The 21,046-nt window shown below is 44.6% G+C and overlaps 1 protein-coding gene across 13 annotated transcripts in view; it reads left to right on the top strand.

Annotated features, from left to right (window-relative positions):
- The window catches only part of scrib (scribble planar cell polarity protein), a 346,569-nt gene that overhangs the window by 317,302 nt on the left and 8,221 nt on the right, over positions 1–21,046 (top strand). For 9 of the 13 annotated variants that reach the window (XM_073055225.1, XM_073055218.1, XM_073055217.1 and 6 more), the window contains 4 exons: positions 3,012–3,167; positions 13,130–13,269; positions 13,519–13,556; positions 14,881–14,955. In XM_073055225.1, the coding sequence (XP_072911326.1) occupies positions 3,012–3,167; positions 13,130–13,269; positions 13,519–13,556; positions 14,881–14,955 (409 nt within the window). The remainder of the gene's footprint in view (positions 1–3,011; positions 3,168–13,129; positions 13,270–13,518; positions 13,557–14,880; positions 14,956–21,046) is intronic. The other 4 variants (XM_073055220.1, XM_073055223.1, XM_073055228.1 and 1 more) reach the window with 2 other exon arrangements.

The raw sequence follows: 21,046 nt of genomic DNA, 5'->3' as shown, positions 1-21,046 counted from the left end.
AAGATTCTATGGCTCTATGTTCCCTCAGACCTTATGGAAGACAAATGCAGTAATAGCCGGGGTCCTGGCAGAGATTGTTAAATCATCCTTAGCATTGCTGAAGGATGATGAGATTAGAAGATAGCCAATGTTGTTCCACTGTTTAAAAAAGGTTCTAAACATAAACCAGGAAATTATAGGCCAGTGAGGCTAACAACTGTTGTGGGAAAGTTATTGGAAGGTATTCTGAGTAACCAGATATTTTGAGTATTTGGATAGTCGGTATGGCCTTGTGCATGGCAGGTCAAGTCTTAACAACCTTAAAGAGTTTTTCAAGGAAATTACCAGGAAAGTTGATGAAGGCAAGGTGATGGATGTTGCCAACATGGACTTTAGTAAGGCATTTGACAAGGTCCCGCATGGGAGGCTGGTCAAGGAAGTTCAGTCGCTCGGCATTCAGGGTGAGGTAATAAACTGAATTAGTTATTGGCTTTGTGGGAGAAGCTGGAGAGTGGTAATAGAGGGTTGCCTCTGAATGGAGGCTTGTGCATAGTGGTGTGCCACAAGGATCGGTGCTGGGTCCTTTGCTGTTTGTCATTTATATCAGTGATCTGGATGATGATGTGATTACTGGATCAGAACCACCTGCTCCAATGCGAGCACATCCGTTCTTCAAAAAGGATGACACCAAAGTTGGGGATGTAGTGGACATGAGGAAGGTTATCATGTCCTGCAGATGAACCTGTGCCAGCTGGAAAAATGGAAAAATGGACTGAAAATGACAGATGGAACTTAATGCAGACAAGTGTGAGGTTTTGCATTTTTGTAGGACCAACGAGAGTAAGTCTTACACAGAAAATGGTAGGGCACTGGGAAGAAAGTGATCAAGGAATACAGGTTCATAATTCATTGAAAGTGATGTCACAGGTATATAGGGCCATAAAGAAAGATTTTGGCACATTTGGACTTCAGTAAGGCCTTTGACAAGGTTCCACTCGGAAGGTTAGTTAGGAAGGTTCAATCTTTAGGTATTAATATTGAAGTAGTAAAATGGATTCAATAATGGCTGGATGGGAGATACCAGAGAGTAGTGGTGGATAACTGTTTGTCAGGTTGGAGGCTGGTGACTAGTGGTGTGCCTCAGGGATCTACTGGGCCCAATGTTGTTTGTCATATACATTAATGATCTGGATGATGGGTTGGTAAATTGGATTAGTAAGTGTGTGGATGATACTAAGATAGGTGACGTTGTGGATAATGAAGTAGGTTTTCGAAGCTTGCAGAGAGAGATTTAGGCCAGTTAGAAGAGTGGGCTGAAAGATGGCAGATGGAGTTTAATGCTGATAAGTGTGAGGTGCTACATTTTGGTAGGACTAATCAAAATAGGACATACATGGTAAATGGTAGGGCATTGAAGAATGCAGTAGAACAGAGTGATCTAGGAATAATGGTGCATAGTTCCCTGAACGTGGAATCTCATGTGGATAGGGTGGTGAAGAAAGCTTTTGGTATGCTGGCCTTTATAAATCAGAGCATTGAGTACAGGGGTTTGGATGTAATGTTAAAATTGTACAAGGCATTGGCGAGGCCAAGTTTGGAGTATTGTGTACAGTTCTGGTCACCGAATTATAGGAAAGATGTCAACAAAATAGAGAGTTCAGAGGAGATTTACTAGAATGTTACCTGGGTTTCAGCACCTAAGTTACAGAGAAAGGTTGAACAAGTTAGGTCTTTATTCTTTGGAGAGTAGAAGGTTGAGGGGGGACTTGATAGAGGTATTTAAAATAATGAGGGGGATAGATAGAGTTGATGTGGATAGGCTTTTTCCATTGAGAGTAGGGGAGATTCAAACAAGAGGATATGAGTTGAGAGTTACGGGGCAAAAGTTTAAGGGTAACATGAGGGGGAACTTCTTTACTCAGAAGCTGTGTAGCTGTGTGGAATGAGCTTCCAGTAGAAGTGGTAGTTGCAGGTTCAATTTTATCATTTAAAAAAAAAATTGGATAGGTATATGGACAGGAAAGGAATGGAGGGTTATAGTCTGAGTGCAGGTAGGTGGGACTGGGTGAGAGTAAGCGTTTGGCACGGACTAGAAGGGCCGAGATGGCCTGTTTCCAAGCTGTAATTGTTATATACAGTTATTAGAGGAGTACAGGAGATGGGATGTTATGTTGAAGTTGTATGAGACGTTGGTGAGGACTAATTTGGAGTATTGTGTGCAATTTTGGTCACCCACCTACAGGAAAGATATGAAGAAGATTGAAAGAGTACAGAGAAAATTTACATAGATGTTGCTCACTCTGGTGGACTTGTGTTATTAGGAAAGATTGAATAGGTTAGGAGTGTATTCTTTAGAATGTAGAAGATTGAGAGGATATTTGTTGGAAGTATACAAAATTACTCAGTATACAGATAGAATAAGGTTTATTATCACTGGCATGTCTTGTGAAATTTGTTAACTGAGCAGCAGCAGCAGCAGTTCAATACAGTACATAGTAATACAGAAAGAAAGAAAAGTAAGTAAATAAATAAATAACTTTGTAAGGAAGTAAGTGTTGTAAATCAATTACAGTGAGTATATATGTAGATAGATGCTTTATTGTTCCCAAAGGAATTTGATCCCGTATTGAACAGATTAAAATTGTGCAAGAACAGAAATAACATATATAGCAGGTATTTTCCACTAAGGTTAGGTGGGACTACAACCAGACGTCATGGGTTAAGGGTGAAAGGTGAGAAGTTTAAGGGAAACTTCTTCACTGAGGGTCACGAGTGTGTGGAATGGGCTGCCAGCACACATGGTGGATGCGAGCTTGATTTCAGCATTTAAGAGAAGTTTGGATAGTTGGGTTATGGGCAGCTATTTTACCTGGTGTAGGTCGATGTGGGTAGGCAGTTTAAATGGTTTTGGCATGGACTAGATGGGCTGAATGGCCTGTTTCTGTGCTGTACTTCTCTATGACTCTCTGTCTCTGTCTCTGTCTGTCACTCTTTTCTCCTACCCGCCATCGCCACCTATTCTTGCGGCTAAGGCACCAGGCCCTCGAAGACGACCTCAGACACTATGAACAGGACCGTGCGCGGCGTCTCCGCCAGTCTCGCCAACGGGCAGCGCCGGGGCCTGGCCCTGTGGGCGGCCTGAAGCTCCTACCGCTGCTCAGGCCGCAGCTGCCTTGCACTGACCTCAGGTGTGGAGTCTACCACTGCTTGCTGCACCCTGCATGCTACATTCGTCCCCTTCACACCTCACCCTACGGCTCTGCTCCAACAGCCTAACCTCACGGCCACCACAACTCCCCAGCCCTCAAGCATCCGGAGTTAGGGAGGTCAGCAAGAGTGGGATAGAGGGAGAGGTTGAAGGGTCAGGAAAGGACCCAGTAGGTTTTTGGGCCCCTTTTTGAAGAACGGATGTGCTGGCATTGGAGCAGGTGGTTCTCGGGAATCATTCTGTGAATGAAAAGGTTAATGTGTGAGGAGTGTTTGATGGCTCCAAGCATGTACTCACTGTAGCTTAGAACAGGGGTTCCCAACCTGGGGTCCATGGACCCCTTGGTTAATGGTAAGGGTCCATGGCATAAAAAAGGTTTGGGAACCCCTGCTTTAGAAGAATGAGGATGGATTTCATTGAAACTTATCGAATATTGAAAGGCCTAGACAGAGTGGATGTGGAGAAGATGTTTCCTACATTGGGAGAGTCTAGTCCATTTAGAACAAAGATGAGGATTTTTTTTCAGCCAGAGGGTGGTGAACCTGTGGAATTCTATCCCACAGAGGGCTGTGGGGGCCAAGTCATTGGATATATGTTAGATTCAGGATAATTGGGCCACATCAGGTAAATAGGTACATTTTGGCCCAATTAAGCAGTTGCCCCAATTAGCTGAAATTTCATGGAAATAGTTGAAAAGGTAAAGAAAAAGATGAACTACTGTTTAAGTGAGCAAAAAATTGTATTTAAATGAAATATTGAACATATTAGAACACTCTCAATACCACTAGGGTACTATGAAGCTGTGTATGAGCTCCTCACAGTTATCGATGGAGGAATTCCTCCAGTGTACACAATGAACAACGTCAGCACAGACACCTAGTGCAGATAGTGGACTGCTGTCATACAATGCTTTCAACATTTGCATCCTCCAAATCTGTATTTTCATTGTAACATTCAAGATGATTGTCGATACCTTCAAATTCTTCATAGTTCGTAACTTGTTTAAGTAATGGCATCATTTCATTTTCAATTCCAGCTGTTTCTGGTATCTCCATGCCTGATTGCTTGAATCAGAATCAGAATCATGAGGTTTAGTATCACCGGCATGCGATGTGAAATTTGTTATCTTAGCAGCAGCAGTTCAATTTGATACATAATCTAACAGAGAAAAATAATAATAAAATTTAAATAATAATAGATAAACAAGTAAATCAATTACAGTATACGTATATTGAATAGATTTTAAATTTTTTTTGCAAAAAACAGAAATATATTTCTTAAAAAAAGTGAGGTGGTGTCCAAAGATTCAATGTTCATTTATGAATCGGATGACAGAGGGGAAGAAGCTGTTCCAGAATCGCTGAGTGTGTGCCTTCAGGCTTCTGTACCTCCTACCTGATGGTAACAGTGAAAAAAGGGCATGCCCTGGGTGCTGGAGGTCCTTAATAATGGATGCTGCCTTTCTGAGACACCGCTCCCTGAAGATGTCCTGGGTACTTTGTAGGCTGGTATCCAAGTACCCAGCATGCCAAATCTCTTCAAACTTCTAAAGAGGTATAGCCACTGTCTTGCCTTCTTTATAACTGCATCATGTTGGGACTAGGTTAGATCCTCAGAGATCTTGGCACCCAGGAACTTGAAGCTGCTCACTCTCTCCACTTCTGATCCGTCTATGAGGATTGGCATGTGTTCCTTCGTCTTAGCCTTCCTGAAGTTCAGATCCAGCTCTTTCGTCTTACTGACATTGAGTGCCAGGTTGCTGCTGTGGCACCACTCCATTAGTTGGCATATCTCAGCCCTGTATGCCCTCTTGTCACCACCTGAGATGGTTGTATTGTGAGCAAATTTATAGATGGTGTTTGAGTTATGCCTAGTCACACAGTCATGGGTATAGAGAGTAGAGCAGTGAGGTAAGCACACACCCCTGAGATGTGCCAGTGTTGATTGTCAGCAAGAAGAATATGTTATCACCAAACCGCACAGATTGTGATCTTCCAGTTAGGAAGTTAAGGATCCAATTGCAGAGGGAGGTACAGAGGCCAAGGCTCTACAACATCTTAGTCAGGATTGTGGGAATGATGGTATTGAATGCTGAGCTATAGTCAATGAACAGCATCCTGATGTAGGTGTTTGCGTTGTCCACGTGGTCTAAAGCCGCGTGGAGAGCCATTGAGATTGCGTCTGCTGTTGACCTGTTGTGGTGATAGGCAAATTGCAATGCATTCAGGTCCTTGCTGAGGCAGGAGTTCAGTCTAGTCATGACCAACCTCTCAAAGCATTTCATCACTGTCGATGTGAGTGCTACCGGGGGATAGTCATTAAGGCAGCCCACATTATTCTTGGGCACTGGTATAATTTAAAACACAGTGAGCAAAACAGTTCTGAATTGTGACTGTGTGAACACTGCCCTACGGTGAGAGTGGACACCTCACCCATCACCCTGTCCACACCCAGTGACCCTGTAAACACTGCCGCACAAGTGGCAGATCTGGCCCCAATCTATTAACAGATTGGCACAGTCAGGAGGTCAGGTAAACATAAAGAGGTATTCAATCTTCTGAGCTCTAATAAGTACCTGGAAATATTTAATACAAACACTTCCCTGGAGTCATGTCCCTAGTGTGTGCCGTAGGGGGCAGAATTGACCCTTTGATGGGTGGGTCATCTCACTTGCAGAACCTGCAGAAGTCCGAGGCCAGCAACAGTTGCTCATGATGCTTCCTCCTGTAGTCACCCACTCTCCGCAACTATATTGGACACTGTCTTTTTCAAAATCAAAATAAGGTTTAATATCACTGGCTTAGGTTGTGAAATGTGTTGTTCTGCAGTAGCAGGACATCAAACAAACTGTAAATTACATGTAACCCTCTCACCGATGCTCATATACAGGCTTGGCTTGTGAGCTAACACTGCTAACAGCCACTTGACTCAGTAGCGAGAAGGCCACCTTTCATAAACAATATCCATCTAGGGTCAGTATGATTTGGGGTCCAACCAAACAGGTATGTTGTGATGAACCTCGATTTGAGCGAATGCTATGTAAATACTGTCCACGAAGTTATCGGTAGCCCAGAAATGACAGGTTGTACGCCAGCATAAAATTATAAAGAACGTGTATTTACCAAATTTTCAACAGTTACAGAAGAGAAAAGAGGAGTAAAGGGCCCATTACCACTCCAATGTGCACATAATGTTGGAGCTTATTCTGAAGTAGTCGGGGATGAATCTCCTGACTCGTGCACTGGACCCACGGTCTGTGTGAAAGCACCTGCCACATTCCAAACTCCCCTCAAAGACTTTCGAATGGCCTAGCTTTTTCAGGAGTATTGGTCCTTTCCCCTTGGAGTCATTCATCTGCACAAAGCACTTCTTGCAATGGGGCCTCCTGCCAATGGCATACTGCGGCATCTTCCCTGTGCCCCCCTTTGCAGCTCCCACCAAAAGATCCCAAGCCAGACTAAGTCCTTTAGAAAACTCTTCCCCACAGCTCTCTAGAACCTTCTCTCTCAATCCTAACTGGCAGACGCACATTCCTAAGCTTGACAACATGGCTCCTTAGCTGAAGCCAAAGCACACTTTCCAGCATGGCACACTGCTTTTACAGAAAACTACTAATATAAACTACCTCACTGCATAACAGTAGAAATCTTAACCAGGGCATTATAGCCCCACCAAAAATAGTCATGTCCTCATGACCTTGGAACTTATTAAATCATTATTAATTATACAGTACAGGCAGTCCCCGGGTTACGTATGAGTTCCGTTCCTGAGTCCGTCTTTAAGTCGGATTTGTGTGTAAGTCGGAACAAGTACATCCGGTATTATTTAGCGTCAGTCAAATGTTTGTCTTAGTATATAGTATATATTTTACCTTTCTATGCATATAAAACACTTAAGAAACGTATGCATTCCAATAATTAAGCCACTACGTTGCTTAGTAAGAATTGTAGCTTTCATTGGGGCAGGGCTCCATTATTTTCACTTTATCTGTTATCCTTTAAAATTGTTCCAATCGTTGACTGACTGTAGCCTAACGTTTTTCCAATGACAGATGGCGTTTCACTTCTTTCCAAATGCTTTATTATTTGCACTTTATTTTCAGTTGCGATCGCTTCCCTTCAACGGAACAGAAATACTGCGGGCGGTGGGTCCCGACCTGCGCCAGCTCCCGAGGTCCACTGGGTCCTAAGGACCACCACACTGAATTCCCTGGGTCCTAAACTCCACTGCACTGAGACAGGTTAAATGGGACAAGTGGGGGCTGTGCTGGGTTTGGGTATTTGATCCTCCTCAATATTCCACGTGGGAATTTAAACTGGAGGTGGCAGTGTTTCTTTTTACGAGGTCGAGTTGCAAGCTCAACATCAACCCAGCATTGGGAGCGGTCTGTCACTAAATCGAACTCGGGAACCTCCATTCTCAAGCCCGGCGCTGATCTCATTGCGCCACCAGCCGACCGGAACGGGGGGGGGGTGGGATCAGAGTGAATCTTACTAAAAAAAATTTAAGCCAAATACAAAGTTAAACACTCAACACAGTGTCAACGGCAACGACTTAAAATGGCGGACGGCGTCACGATCCGACTTAAAACAGCAGATGATGTCCTTCTTCCTCGGTTCGTAAGTACGAGTTGTCCGTAAGTCGGACGTTTGTAAATCGGGGACTACCTGTATTCAAATAAATTTCATAAAATCAGGACCTTCCCCTCATCTAGTTGTAAATGGCAGTAACATATTTCACTATTGGGATAAATGCAACACTGTTTTCCTGGTACATCATATGCCAGTGATAGAGAGTCACTCTATCTTACTGACTGTCTGAGATCTTGTTACCTCCTCTTCATGCTCAGGCATTCCTCATGACTGTTCCTGTTTACTTGGAGATGCCTCCATCTGTCCATCATTTGTACCTTCAGGTGGCTCGGATCCCTCTGCCACATGATTGCACTTGGCTTCCTTCAGTTTAAGCAGGTGCTACCGAACTTCTTCTGCCTCCGCTGGTGCTAACTGGCAAGACCTCTCTTGGAAAGGAGTGTGCTTTGTCACTCTAATAGTATGGCAAGTACTCTCTGAGCGACCAACATTAAAAATGTCAATAGAACAAACACCTTCACATATCAGCTTCCTCTTAGTTAATCTCCTTTTCTGTTCCTCGAGCTTTGGTGAGTCACCAAAGTTGAATGAATTTTTTGTCAACTTCCTCAATCCAAAAGACTGTTTCTCTTCCATTTTCCTTGGAAATTTTTTCAAGGAAAAAGATGGGCAATTGGCATTCCACTTCTGAGGGTAACATCTGTTTCTGAGGTATTCCTGACCATCACCATCATTCTGTTTGCATAGATTGTTGAAGATTCAGGTCTCACCAGCCATCCTGCAGGTAAGCGTGCTCTTCTTCCTGATCATCAAGAGCATCCACCTGGATGGCTGAGGTGTTGGGCATTCCTGCAATTTTGCGGTTCCTGTCACTCTAGCAACTTCTCCAGGACATGACAGGTTTAGACTGACTGTACCATAGAGTTCTTCATTTCTGCTCATCATCCTCCTTAGGAGGAATTTGTACCCTCTCAAAAGCAGCTCTGACCACAGGGTGAATGGACAAGGGTTCAAGATGTTTTCTCTGTTTCTCTCCTTACATGCTCCCACAAGCTTTCTTACAATGGAAGTATTTGTTCCCACAAGAATGGAAGCTTCACCCTTTTCAACCAGATCTGGGCAGATCAATTCTGGTGTGTCAATAGTCTCAGTTACTCCAACATCTGTTTCTGAAAGCTCTAGTTTCAACAACAAGCAACTGTTGTACGGATAGTCAACAATACTAACCCTCCAAATCTCAAGGCCACTGAGTAAAGGGGTCTATAAACCAAAGTACAGTAACTTGAGAGCCTGTGTCACGTATGACTCTAGCATAAACACCTTCAATCCATGTTCAGAAATAAAGTCAATTCAATATGGATACATCAGAGCTTGGTCCCACTAAATCTTCAGGAATAGTGCTTTACACTTCAGTATTTCCCTTGACACACTGCTTAAAACATATCCTCTCCAAGGTGCCAGACTGGTCCTATACTGGGTCCATCCATAATTCTGTAGTTTTAATAGAGAATGGGCAAAATGTGACAGATGGAATAGTGTTGGGAAGTGTATCGCCTTGCACCTTGGTGGAAGAAATAAAAGCGTACATTATTTTCCAAATGAAGAGAAACTTCAAAAATCTGAGTTGCAAAGTGTCCTTGTGCAGGATTCCCTAAAGCTTAATTTGAAGGTTGAGTCAAGGGTGAAGAAGGCAGATACAATGTTAGCATTCCTTTCAAGAGGGCTACATTATAAAAGCAGGGATGTAATACTGAGGCATTATAAGACATTGGTGAGGCCTCACGGAGTTTTGTGAACAGTTTTGGGCCCCTTATCTTAGAAAAGCTGCTGTGACATTGGAGAGATTTCAAAGGAGCTTGAGAAAATGATTCTGGGATTGAAAAGCTTATCAGCTAAGGTGTTGATGGCTCTGGGTCTGTAGTCACTGGAATTCAGAAGAATAAGAGGGGGTCTCATTAAAGCATTGAATGTTGCAAAAGGCCTCGATAGTGTGTATGTAGAGAGAATATTTCCAATGGTGGAAGAGTCTAAGACCAGAGGACACAGCCTCAGAATAAAGGGGTGCCCTTTTAGAATAGAGGGAATGGTGAATCTGTAGAATTAGTTGCCACAGGCAGCTGTGGAGGTCAAGTTGTTGGGTATATTTAAGGCAGAGGTTGCTAAATTTTTGATTGGTCAGGCATGAACGGATACAGGGGGAAGGCAGGAGATTGGTGCTGAGAGGAAAGTTGATCAGCCAAGAGGAAATGGTGGAGCAGACTGGATGGGCCAAATGGCCTAATTTTGTTTCTATGTTCTGTGGTCTTCTGGTCTTAGTTGTAGAAAAGCAGAGAGGAAAAGAAGAATAAAAATAGGGATGTGCATACATAGGATCATTGTCCGTTTCAATCCGATGCCAGTGGGCAACCTAGAACTAGAGGGCACAGTTTGAAGGTGAGAGGGACGAGATTTAATAGGAACCTGAGGGGTGAGTTTTTCACCCAGAGGCTTGTCAGTATATGGAATGAGCTGCCAGAGAGGGTGGTTGAGGTAGGTGCATTAACATCATCTAGAAACATAGAAAACCTACAGCACCATACAGGCCCTTCGGCCCACGATTTTGTGCCAAACGTACTTACTTTAGAAATTACCTAGGGTTACCAATAGCCCTCTAGTATTCTAAGCTCCATGTACCTATCTAAGAGTCTCTTAAAAGACCCTACTGCCTCCACCACCATCGCCGGCAGCCCATTCCACGCAGTCACAATTCTCTGCTTTAAAAACCTATCCCGGACATCTCTGTACCTACTCCCCAGCACCTTAAAACTGTGCCCTCTTGTGTTAACCATTTCAGCCCTTGAAAAAAGCCTCTAACTAGCCACATGATCAATGCCTTTCATCATCTTATACATCTCTTTCAAGTCACCTGTCATCCTCTGCTGCTCCAAAGAGAAAAGGCCAAGTTCATTCAACCTATCCTCATCAGGCATGCTCCCCAATCCAGGCAACCTTCTTGTAAATCTCCTCTGTACCCTTTCTATAGTTTCCACATCCTTTCTGTAGTGAGGTGTTAGAAGTTACTTCGACAGTTACGTGGATTGGAAAGGTTTGGAGAGACTTGGGCCAAGCACAGGCCAATATGACTGCTTACATGAGCATTTATATATATAATTTTTTTATTTAGAGAGCATGCTGCTATTGGAGTGACACTGCCAGCAACTGACCAATTCACCTACTAACCATCTTTGGGCTGTGGGAGGTAACAGGAGTACGTGGAAGAAATGCAGGCATTGCACAGGGGGGAGACATACAAACTCCTTACAGAGGATGCTGGGATTAAACTCCAAACTGCAACATCCCAAGCTGCGCATCTTGTTTGGTGTGGATGAGTGGGTCAAAGAGCCTGTTTCTGGGTTGGGTCTGTAGCCCACAATGTGTATCCATACTCACCCCCCCCCCCCCCCCACTTTTGCAGCATGGCCTGTATTGCTCTCTGCTTGAGAGATACGAGTGCTCGTCTCTCAGTGAGTCTGCTTCCACCACTCAATGCAGTGTTGCAGGTCCCCAACAGTATCCGGCTGAATAGCTCCCCTTCAGATCCCTTCTGCAATCTCTCCTCCTTGCCTGATATTGGTGTGCTCACCTCTGGAAAGGGGAAATGTATGAGGATTCTGCAGTCTACCCTATATACCATATGCTGCTGCTCCAAACTTTATGTAACTCAAACATTTTTAAAACTTAGTAACCTCCTCTCGAGCCAGAGCAGGCACACCTTCTCTTCAGTCTCAGGTTTTAGGTGAATCTCATCTGAAACACTAACTATGTGAATATGTTTCATAGTAAAGGTGTACACATTTATTATTTTTTAAAATTTATGGATATTGAGTTGAATTGACTTTATTCCTTACATCTTTCATACATACGACGAGTAAAAATGTTTACGTTATGTCTCCATTCAAATGTGCAGTATGCAATTTAGAGAAATTTATAATAGATAGTATGTACAACAGGATAGTCAATATAATATAGAAATACAATTGTATCAGTATGAATTAATCAGTCTTCAGGCCTGGTGGAAGAAGCTGTCCCAAAGCCTGCTGGTCCTGGTTTTTATGCTGCAATACCGTTTCCAGAAGGTAGCAGCTGGAACAGTTTGTGGTTGGGGTGACTTGGGCCCCCAATGATCCTTCAGGCCCTTTTTACACACTTGTCTCTGTAAATGTCCTGAATAGTGGGAAGTTCACATCTACAGATATGCTGGGATGTCTGGACCACTCTCTGCAGAACCCTGCGATTAGGGGAGGAACAGTTCCCATACCAGGCAGTGATGCAGTCAGTCCGGATGCTCTCAGTTGTGCCCCTGTAGAAAGTTCTTAGGATTTGGGGGCCCACACCAAACTTCCTCAATCGTCTTAGGTGAAAGAGGTGTTATTTTGCTTTCCTCACCACACAGCCGGTATGTACAGACCATGTGAGGCCCTTGGTGATGTGAATGAGGAGGAACTGAAAGGTGTTCACCCTCAATTCCAGATCCATTGATGTCAATAGGGATTAGCCTATCTCCATTCTGTTTCACAATTTTATTAGTATAATTTCAAAATTATATTAACATTATATAAAAGAAAACTCCAGCTGTGTGGCAACAAAGGCATTGCGCACAGAGCTTTGAGGGAACAGTCCCTGCACATCCACTTTGTCTGGGCCTTTTGATATTCCATCAGGTTTCAATGCGATCCCCACCTCATTCTTCTAAACGCCAGTGAGTACTGGACCAGAGCAATCAAACACTCCTCCCTTCCTGGAATCACTCTCGTGAACCTCCTCTCCAATGCAGCACATCCTTTCTTTGATACAGAGCTCACAGAACTCCAAGTGTGGCCTGACCAATGCCATACAAAGCCTCAGCATTACATTCTTGCTTTTGTGTTTCAGTCCTCTTGAAATGAATGCGAATATTGCATTTGCTTTCCTTACTGAAAATCAACGTGCAAGTTAATCTTTAAGGAATCCTGCATGAACACTCCCTAGTCCCTTTGCACCTTTGATTTCTGAGTTTTCTCCCCATTTACAAAATAGTTTATGCTTTTATTTCTATCAAAGTGCATGCCCATACACATCCTACAGTATATTTCATCTGACCCTTCTACTACTAATTAGTCCAAGGTCTTGTGTAAACACCCTACTTCCTCAACTTTCCTCGCCCCTTCACTAATCTTCATATCGACCACAAACATGGCCACAAAGCTCTCCCCTCCTGTGTCAGTTCTCCCAGTAACCCCCCCCCCAGGATGAATCCTCTGGCTTGGCCACAAAGCCCTCTCCTCCCATGTGTTGGTTGTCCTGGTGACCTCCCTTTTGTATCTGTCCCCAGGATGAAGTCTCTGGAACAGGACGCCCTGAAAGCTCAGATGGTCATCGCTAAGTCGAAAGAGACTCGGAAACGCAGCCCCCTCGACCATCTCTCCGAGTCACCCTCTCCAGTGGCAACACCCTCGCCTACTCCTCTGGATGGTAAGTAACCCCTCATGCCCTTCCCTCCTCTCACCTCTCCACTGATGGTTGAGTCACCCTGTTTCTCTCCCTTCCATTGGAGTGTGCATAGCCACTCCCCTCACTCATCTCACTGTAAGCTGGATCCTCCCACCTCCTCCTCCCGGTGAGCCCCTCCCATATCATAACCCTTCTCGAAGTCCCAACCACCACCAGCCCTCGCCAGCTTCTGTTCCCTGTGTAACCTCCTCCCACTGTTCTGTGTTTCAGATCACAGTCCTCGCAGTGTGACCTCTCCTGGGAGACTGGTAAGTCAATGTTTGTTAGTGTACCGAGGGTAACTGCTTCTAGTATTGGATGGTCTGCTGTCCTGTCCTCCCCTCCCCATCTTTTCTGTTCTCCCTCCCCTCTCCACCCTCTTCTCTTGCACCTTCCCCTCCCTTCTCCACCTCTCTCCTCCCTTCCACCTTCCCCACTCCATCCCTCGCCTTTCGTCTCTGCTTGCTCGCCTTTCACTCTCACTCTTTCCACGTTATGCTCCCTCTGCTCTCCCCTTCTGCTCCCCATGCTCAACATCTTTTGTTTACTCTTGTACTTTTGCTACCAGCTCGCTCACAACTCTCTTCCCTTTTTTACTCCCAGCACTGCCCATTCCGCTTCCTCCTCACTTCCCCTGTTGCTCCCCATGCTCTCAGCCTTTTGCTCCCCGCGCTCTCCCACCTTTTCTCCCTGCTCTCTCCCACATTTGCTCCCCGCGCTCTCCCATCTTTTCTGCCCATGCTCTCCCACTTTCGCTCCCCTCTTTCTCTCTCCCCTTTCTCTTCCTGCTCTCTCCCTTTTGCACTCCAATCTTTTGCCTCCGATCCTCGCACTCACTGGCTCCTCCACTCTTCATTCTCAACCCGTCTCCCCTTCATGTCCCGTGCTCTGCGCTTGTTTCCCGCGCTCTCCCCATTCTCTTTCCACATGCTCTTCATTCCCTGTACTCTCTCCTCCTCTGTCTGAGCTCTACTCACATCTCTCTCCCCCTCTGCCTACGTTCTCTGTCCCTGTTCTCTCCATGCTTTCTTCCTTCGCTGCCTCTGTCCTCACATACTCGTTACATGCTCTATATGTGCTTTCTCTTCCGCACCCTCTCTCTCGCCTCTGTTCTCTGCATTCCCTATCCCACTGCAGCTGGCTCTCTGTGCTATGTGTTTGAGAATGTATGAATGTGTGTGTGAAAGTGAGAGAGAGACTGCATGTATGAGTGTGTGTGTGTGTCTCGTTCCTGCTCTGATCTGTTCCTTGCCATTGCTCTCTCTCCCCCTGTCCTGGATTTCTTCCCGTTTCCTGCCATTCTGTTGCTTGTTTGTCCAGTTTCCACTAAGATCCCATCATCTTTAATTTCTGCACTTTCTTGTACAGTCAGTCCTCCGTGTGTGCATATATGTGTATGTGCACACACCTGATCTGTGCATGCATGTGCCCTCGTGTTTGTATATCTGCTCCCATGCACAGTGCATACACCTCTGTTAGTGTGTGCCTGTATGTGTGTGTGTGCACTCATATGTTCAGACCTGCTTGTGTATGCTGTCCCCCTGTGCCCCTGAGTGTCGGTTGTTTCTCACACCTCTTTACTGTACCCTACAGTCCTGGTCAGACAAGAAGTTTGATTACCGGCAGTTTGCAGCTATCCCATCCTCCAAACCGGTTTACGAAATCCAGGTACCGGCTGCATGCCGATTGCCTCAGTGCCAGTGTGCTCCCCGGGCCAGGCCGTGCTTATGTTGGCTGTTGGGGGCGAGCATGCTGAGTGGGTTTTGGCTCACCGCCCTGATGTTCTGTTCCCTACCCCAACCCCTCGGTGGAGTTGGCATGTGCTTGTCGGTGTTGTGTTCTGGGGCTTCTGAGGGCCAGCAACTCAGAAAGCTTGGGTCATAGTGAGAGACTTCCGGGCTGTGACAGGCGTCAAGCAGCATCGTCCTTCCACGCTGTCATTTCCGATGTGGCATCATTCATATTTACTTCCACTCAGCTTCTGCCTCAGTAACCTCATCAGGAAACATGGCGCCAGTTGCTCAGCTCTAAGCCATCAATTCCCCACTCTGCTATCATTCTAGTCTTCTCTACCACCAGTTAAAATGATTGATGACGTGGATTTTAGTAAGGTATTTCACAACTCCCTCATGGGAGGCTCATCCAGAAGATTAAGATGCACGGTATTGGTTTGCCCATAGACGACAAAGTGTAGTAATTGACAGGACTTTATTTATTCTGAGATACACCACAGTAACAGGCCCTACCAGCCCTATTAGTCAGCACTAATTACACCCCTTCGACACAGGCCCCAAGATCTCTCAGATCCTCCACACTGACAAGAGTCTTGCTATTTATATTATATTCTTTCTTCAAATTGGACCTACCAAAATGAACCACTTCACACTTACCTGGTTGAACTCCATCTGCCACTTCTCAGCCCAGTTCTGCATCCTATCAATGTCGCACTGTAACCTCTGCCAACCCTTCAGACTATCCACAACACCTCTAACCTTTGTGTCACCAGCAAACTTACTAAGCTACCCTTCTACTTCCTCATCCAGGTCATTTATAAAAATCACGAAGAGCAGAGGCCCAAACAGATCCCTGTGCAACATCACTGGTCACCATCCTCCAGACAGAATACGAACCATCTACAACCACCCTTTCCCTTCTGTGGGCAAGCCAATTCTGGATCCACACAGCAAGGTCTCCTTGGATCCCATGCCTCCTTACTTTCTCAATAATTCTTGCATGAGGTGCCTTATCAAATGCCTTACTGAAATCCATATACACTACATCCACTGCTCTACCTTCATCAATGTGTTTTGTTACATCCTCAAAGAATACAATCAGGCCCTTGACAAAGTCATGCTCACTATCCCTAATCAGATTATGTCTCTCCAAATGCTCATAAATCCTGTTTCTCAGGATCTTTTCCAACAACTTGCCCACCACTGAAGTCAGACTCACTGGTCTATAATTTCATGGATTATCTCTACTCCCTTTCTTGAACAAGGGAACAACATTTGCAGCCCTCCGATCCTCCAGTGCTTCTCCTGTCCCTGTTGATGATGCAAAAATCATTGCAAGATGCTCAGCAATCTCCTCCCTCACTTCCCACAGTAGCCTGGGATATATCTCATCCGATCCCAGTGACTTATCTAACTTAATGCTTTTCAAAATCTCCAGCACTCCCACTTTCTTAATGTCTATATGCTCAACCATTTCAGTCCACTGTAAGTCAGCCCCATAATTGCCAAGGTCTTTTTCCCTGGTGAATACTGAAGCAAAGTATTCATTAAGTACCTCTGCTACCTCCTGCCACTCCGTGCACATGTTTCCACTAACACTTCTGATTAGCCCTATTCTCACACGGCTCATCCTCTTACTGTTCACATGCTTGTAGATTGCCTTGGGGTTTTCCTTAATCCTGCTCACCAAGGCCTCTCATGGCCCCTTCAGGCTCTCCTAATTCCACTCTTAAGCTTCCTAGCAACTTTGTAATTTTTCTAGATCTCTAACAGTACCTAGTTTCTTGAACCTTTCATACGCTTCTTAACTAGGTTTTCTACATCCTTTGTACACCATGGTTCTTTAATTCTACCATACTCCCCCTGCCTCAATAGAACATACTTATGCAAAACTCCATGCAAATGTTCCCTGATCATTTGCCATATTTCTGCTGTGCATTTTCCTGAGGACATCTCCCAATTTATGCTCGCAAGCTCCTGCCTGATAGCATCATATTTCTCCCTATCCCAATTAAATATTTTCCCAAATTGTCAGCTCCTCTTCCTCCCCGGTGCTGTCTATAGTGAAGGAAATAGAGTTGTGGTCACTACCTCCAAAATGCTCTCCCACCGAGAAATCTGACATCTGACCAGGTTCATTTCCCAACACCAGATCATGTACAGCCTCTCCTCTAGTTAGCTTATCTACATATTGTATCAGGAAACCTTCTTGAACACACCTAACAAACTCCCCCTATTTAAATCCCTTGTGCTAAGTTGATGCCAGTCAATATTTGGGAAGTTAAAATCTCCCATCACAACAACCCTTTTATTATTGCACCATTCCAGAATGTGCTTCACTATTTGCTCCTCGGTATCCTTGTTACTATTCGGGTGTCTGTAAAAGAACACCCAGGAGAGTTATTGCCCCTTTCCTGTTTCTGACTTTCACTCACACTGACTCAGTAGACAATCCCTCCATGACTTCCTCTTTTCTGCAGCCATGACACTATCTCTGATTAGCAATGCCATGCCCCACCTCTTTTGCCTCCCTCTCTGTTCTTTTTGAAACATCTAAGGCCTGGCACACTCAGCAGCCATTCCTGCTCCTGAGACATCCAAGTCTCTGTAATGGTCACAACATCACCGTTCCACACATTGATCCACACTCTTAAGTTCATCCGCCTTGTTTATGATACTCCTGCATTAAAATAGACACATTTCAAACCGTCAGGCTGAATGCATCTTTGCTCTAAGATCTTTGCTTATCCTTCCTCACAAACTCCCCACAAGCTGTCTCTACTTGTGCTCCAACCTCCCCATACTCTGCCTCTTCACTTTGGTTTTCACCCCCTGCAAATCTATTAAACGTTTCCCAATAGCATGAACAAACCTCCCCGCCAGGATATTGGTCCCCCTCAGATTCAAGTGCAACCCATTCTTTTTGTACATGTCACAGCTGCCCCAGAAGAAGTCCGAAAGATCCAAAAATTTGAATCCCTGCCCCCTGCTCCAATCCTTAAGCCACGCATTTATCCTCCACCTCATTCTGTTCCTACACGCACCATTGCGTGGCACAAGTAGTAATCCCGAGATTACTACCTTTGAAGTCCTGCTTCTCAGCTTCCTTCCTAACTCCCTGTAGTCTGCTTCCAGGACTTACACCCTTCTTTTACCTATGTTGTTCGTATAAAGTGGCCATTAAGTGCAGATCAGTTGTAAACATGGGCAAAGAAATGCCAGATGGAGTTTAATCTGGCCAAATGTAAAGTGTTGCACTTTGGGAGAACAAATACAAAGAGACAGTACACATAGCAGGACCTTCAGTGGTATTGCTAATGCGAGCGATCTTGTTGTCCAAGTCCATAACTCCCTGAAGGTGGCTGCACAGATAGATAGGGTGATCAGGGAGATATTAATTGCTTGTATTAATGGAAGCATTGAGTTTAAGAGACAGGAGGTTATGTTCCAGCCTTATTAAACTCTAGGTCTCACCTGAAGTATTAAAACAGTTGTGGTTACCCAATTTCATGAAGGATGTTGAGGCTTTGTAGAGAGTTCAGAAGAGGTTTTCCATGATGCTGGGCAGATGACAGGTGTAACATGAATGTAAGGAAGGACAAGCTAGTGATTGGGTACAAATGCAGACAGTGCAAAGAGTTAAATTGTACCACAGAGGTAATATCCAAAAGGGTGAAGAATGCAGGATTGAAGGTGCTGTATTTAAATGCACATAGTTTTCAAAATATGATGGATGAATTCATAGCGCAATTAGACATTGGTTGTGCATCATTGTGGGCATCACTGAGTCGGGGCTGAAAGAATTTGAATTCACTTTATTCCTACACCCTTCATATACACGAGGATTAAAAATCTTTACGTTACATCTCCATCTAAATGTGCAATATGCAATCATAGTATTTTATGATAATTTATAATAAATAGAACAGTCAATGTGATATAGAAATACATCCAAATCAGTGTGAGTTGATCAATCTGATGGCCTGGTGGAAGAAGCTGTCCCGGAGCCTGTTGGTCCTGGCTTTTATGTTGTGGTACCGTTTCCCAGATGGTAGCAGCTGGAATAGATTGTGACTGGCGTGACTCTGGTCCCCAATGATCCTACTGGCCCATTTTTACACACCTTTGTAAATGTCCTGAATCATGGGAAGTTCACAACTACAGATGCGCTGGGCTGTCCGCATCACCCTCTGCAGAGTCCTGCAATTAAAGGAGGTACAATTCCCATACCAGGCAGTGATGCAGCCAGTCAGGATGCTCTGAAATTGTGCCCCTGTAGGAAGTTCTTAAGATTTTCTCAACCATCTGAGGTGAAAGATGTACTGTTGTGCCTTTTTTTACCACACAATTTGTGTGCACAGACCACGTGAGGCCCTCGATGATGTGGATGCAGAGGATCTTGAAGCTGTTTACCCTCTCAACCTCAGATCCATTGATGTCAATATTAGTTAGCCTGTCTCCATTCCTCCTGTAATCTACAACCAGCTCCTTTGTTTTTGCAACATTGAGGGAGAGGTTGATTTCTTGATGCCACTGTGTCAGAGAGATGATTTCTTCCCTGTAGACCACCTCGTTAGTCTTTGAGATTAGGCCAATCAGCAAAATAGTGTCATCAGCAAATTTAATTAGCAGATTAGAGTTGTGAGTGGCGACAGTGTCCGGGGTATACAGAGAGTAAAGGAGGGACTTAGTACACAGCCCTGAGGGGCTCCTGTGTTGAGAGTCAGAGGGGTAGAGGTGAGGGAGCCCACTCTTACCACCTGCTGGCGATCTGACAGGAAGTCCAGGATCCAGTTACATCAGACAGGGTCATAGTTGGTCATAGAAGGCCATAGTTGAGAGCATGATATCAAGAATTCCAGAGAGTATAGTCCCAGGCAACTCAATGTCTCCTTATAGGTTAACCCCTTCAGCTTTGGAATCAACCTGGTGAACAACCTCTGCATTGTCTCCAAAGCTAGTATATCCTTCCTCAAGTATGGAGACCAGAACTGCACACAGTACTCCAGGTACTGCCTCACCAGTAACCTGTATAGTTGCAGCATGACCTCCCTGCTCTTGAATTCAATCCCTCTAGCAATGAAGGCCCACATTCCGTTTGCCTTCTTAATAACCTACAAGATGGTGTTTCAGAGCAGTTTGTGCATGAGCATACTCAGAGAAAGGCTATCCTAGATTGGGTTTTGTGTAACAATCCAGATTTTATTAGGGAGCTTAAGGTAAAGGAACCCTTAAGAGACAGTGATCATAATATGATTGAAATCATACCGCAATTTGAGAAGGAGAAGCATAAGCATGGTTTCTTTAAGGGAAAATCTTGTCTTAAGGGAATTCTTTGAGGAGATTAGAAGTAGGGTAAATAAAGGGAATGCAATGGAATTTCTATATTTGGACCAGGAAAGGTACTGGCATGGTTATAGCATTTGCTGATGGTGAAGGCAGCGTGGGAATAAAAGGATCCTTTTCTGGTTGTCTGCCAGTGATTTGTGGTGGTAGAAACATAGAAACATCAAAAAACTACAGCACAATACAGGCACTTCAGCCCACAAAGCTGTCCCGAACATGTACCTACTTTAGAAATTACCTAGGTTATCAATAGCCCTCTATTGTTTTAATCTCCATGTACCTATCCAGGAGTCTGTTAAGAGACTCCTCTTGAATCCTCTTTGGCTGCAGGGGAAGTGCTGGAGGACTGGAGAATGGCAAATGTAGTTCCCTTGTTTAAAAAAGGTAATAGGGAGAAACCTGGGAACTATAGACTGGTGAGTCTTACGTCGGTTGAATGCAAACTACTGGAAAGGATTCTTAAGGATAGGATCTATGAGCATTTGGAGAAGTACAGTCTACTCATGGATAGTCAACATGGCTTTGTGAAGGGAAGATTGTGCCTCATGAGCCTGATTGAGTTTTTTGAAGAGGTAACAAAAGAAATTGTTGAGAGTAGGGCAGTGGATGTGGTCTACATGGACTTTAACAAAGCATTTGACAAGGTCCCTCCTGAGAGACTCATCCAGAAAGTCATGAGG

Source organism: Hemitrygon akajei, chromosome 8 (genome assembly GCF_048418815.1).
Source record: "Hemitrygon akajei chromosome 8, sHemAka1.3, whole genome shotgun sequence".
In the NCBI taxonomy this organism is placed as follows: Eukaryota; Metazoa; Chordata; class Chondrichthyes; order Myliobatiformes; family Dasyatidae; genus Hemitrygon; species Hemitrygon akajei.
The sequence above is the reverse complement of the archived record's forward strand: the minus strand, read 5'-3'. Positions and strand labels throughout refer to the sequence as shown.